At 42.5% G+C, this 2,092-nt stretch overlaps 1 protein-coding gene across 1 annotated transcript in view; it reads left to right on the top strand.

Moving 5' to 3' along the window:
* LOC103802581 (collagen alpha-4(IV) chain-like) overlaps nt 1-2,092 on the top strand; it is a 19,324-nt gene that overhangs the window by 336 nt on the left and 16,896 nt on the right. The window contains exons 2-3 of the mRNA XM_009075066.1: nt 128-235; nt 665-843. Of these exons, the coding sequence (XP_009073314.1) occupies nt 128-235; nt 665-843 (287 nt within the window). The remainder of the gene's footprint in view (nt 1-127; nt 236-664; nt 844-2,092) is intronic.

Raw genomic sequence — 2,092 nt, 5'->3', positions numbered from 1 at the left:
GCTGAAACAACTGAGAACCACAGCTGTATGTGAAGGCTTACTCAATTAGGGAAGTCATTACTACAATTAATTTTCAGGACATGTCACTCATGAAGATGTACTTACATTCCCTGTGTTTGGTTCCAAGGTGAAAGAGGATCCCCAGGAGACAGTGGCTGCATTAACATCCGTCCTGAGAAAGGACAAATGGGGGACCCAGGGCTTCCTGGTGAGAATGGATTTAGAGGAGAAAGAGGTAAGCTCATAAAATAAAGCCCTGGATACACAACCACATTCATCTGGTATAAGTCATCATAGAACCATAGAATTGAAGGGTTGGAATGGACCTTACAGATCATCTAGTCCCAACCCCTGCCCTGGGCAGGGACATCTCCTCACTAGATCAGGTTGCTCAAGGCTCATCCAGTCTGGCCTTGAACACTGCCAGGGTTGGGGCAGCCACAGCCTCCCTGGGCAACCTGTGCCAGTGTCTCACCACCCTCACAGTAAGTCACTGGTGGTTTTCACAGGTGTGGACTCATGGCTGCAGTAACATCCAGCAACCTTACTGTGTTGATAGATTCTTAAACTAGCATGCTAGTGTGAAAGCAGAGCCATGTTCAAAATAAGCATCAAATATTGGCTTGACTTTATAGTCATTATCTTGTTCTGCAATTAACTTCAGGTGAAAAAGGCAATACTGGTTTCAGAGGCACCCGAGGGTTTCCAGGGAAGCATGGTGTTCCAGGACTGCCAGGTGACCAAGGTGACCCTGGTGTGATGGGATTTCCAGGATCGAGGGGCTTCCCAGGACCAAAGGGCTTTAGAGGAATTACAGGCTTTCAAGGAGAACCAGGTGACCAGGTAAACAGAGTGGTAGTGAAATATCCTGTACTTAGCAATTACCTCCTGCCTCTAAGAAATAAAATGAAGAGTACTGGTATTGTGCTCACTTATAAGATGTTCCTCCTGAGAAGAGACTGTCAGTGCAGTAGGAAATGTAAATTCCTTAATGAAACACCTCAGTGCTTTGATTACACTTTAGCAGATGCTGTAGTTGGAGTCAGCAAAGGGCCTCTCCTAGCTGCATGTTCTGCTTTTGTTCTCTTGGCACTTGGTGGAAGTCCAGGCTGCAGTGCACTAATCAGGGGGACAAGAAACAGATGGACAATCAAGTCTTTCACATTATCCCTAAGAAGAGATTGACAGATCACTTTCCACAGGGATCATAACATAGCAGCAGACAATTATGAAGCTGCTATATATATAGCTGCTTCTTCATACCTTGCTGTATGGAGCAGCCAAGCTAAGAGACAAGACAAATCAAGTCTTCTTTGCCCATAGTGACAATTTGCACCAAGCAGAACCCAGGCAAGCAGTGTTGTCCAGGAATAAATATACAAAACGTCAGGTACGTCATCTGTGGGTGTAAGGTACAGTTATAGAATCATAGAATCAACCAGGTTGGAAAAGACCTCCAAGATCATCAAGTCCAACCCTACTGTGGTTACCAGACCATGGCACCAAGTGCCACATCCAGTCTCAGCTTCAAAACCTCCAGGGATGGTGAATCCACCACCTCCCTGGGCAGCACATTCTGTGCCACTTCTTCGTTCCTTCACTTGTTGGGTGGTAGGTAGACAGAGAGTGAGCTTACATCAAACATAAAGCACAGTTGTTTTCTTGGGACATATTTTCACTTGGTTTATGTTTCACTAAATTTCTTTGAAGAGATACTCTGTGATTTGCTGATTATAGGTCATTATTCAAAAGGAAGAATAGGGAAATTTTACATTTTTATTGTTCTATCACCACATATTTTTGGTTAATGTTATTGTTTTTATTGTTCTATCACCACATATTTCTGGTTAATGTTTATAGTAAATTTTGGGTAACACACAACAATATTTGGTATATTTTTATGGTACCTTTTAAATCAAATTACTCTAGCCATCTGTGGGGAATTTAAGCTGTTTGAGCCAAGAGTTAGAATAAACTATAAAAGCACAAATTCAAAACCATTAGCAAGTCTAATCTACAGTTTCTTGGAAGAGTTAGTGGTCAGTGTTAGACATGTAACAAAGACAAGATGCTTTTCTGTTGAGCTTAAGAT

Source organism: Acanthisitta chloris, unplaced genomic scaffold, assembly GCF_000695815.1.
Source record: "Acanthisitta chloris isolate BGI_N310 unplaced genomic scaffold, ASM69581v1 scaffold32115, whole genome shotgun sequence".
NCBI lineage: Eukaryota > Metazoa > Chordata > Aves > Passeriformes > Acanthisittidae > Acanthisitta > Acanthisitta chloris.
This window is presented reverse-complemented; position numbering and strand designations above follow the sequence as displayed.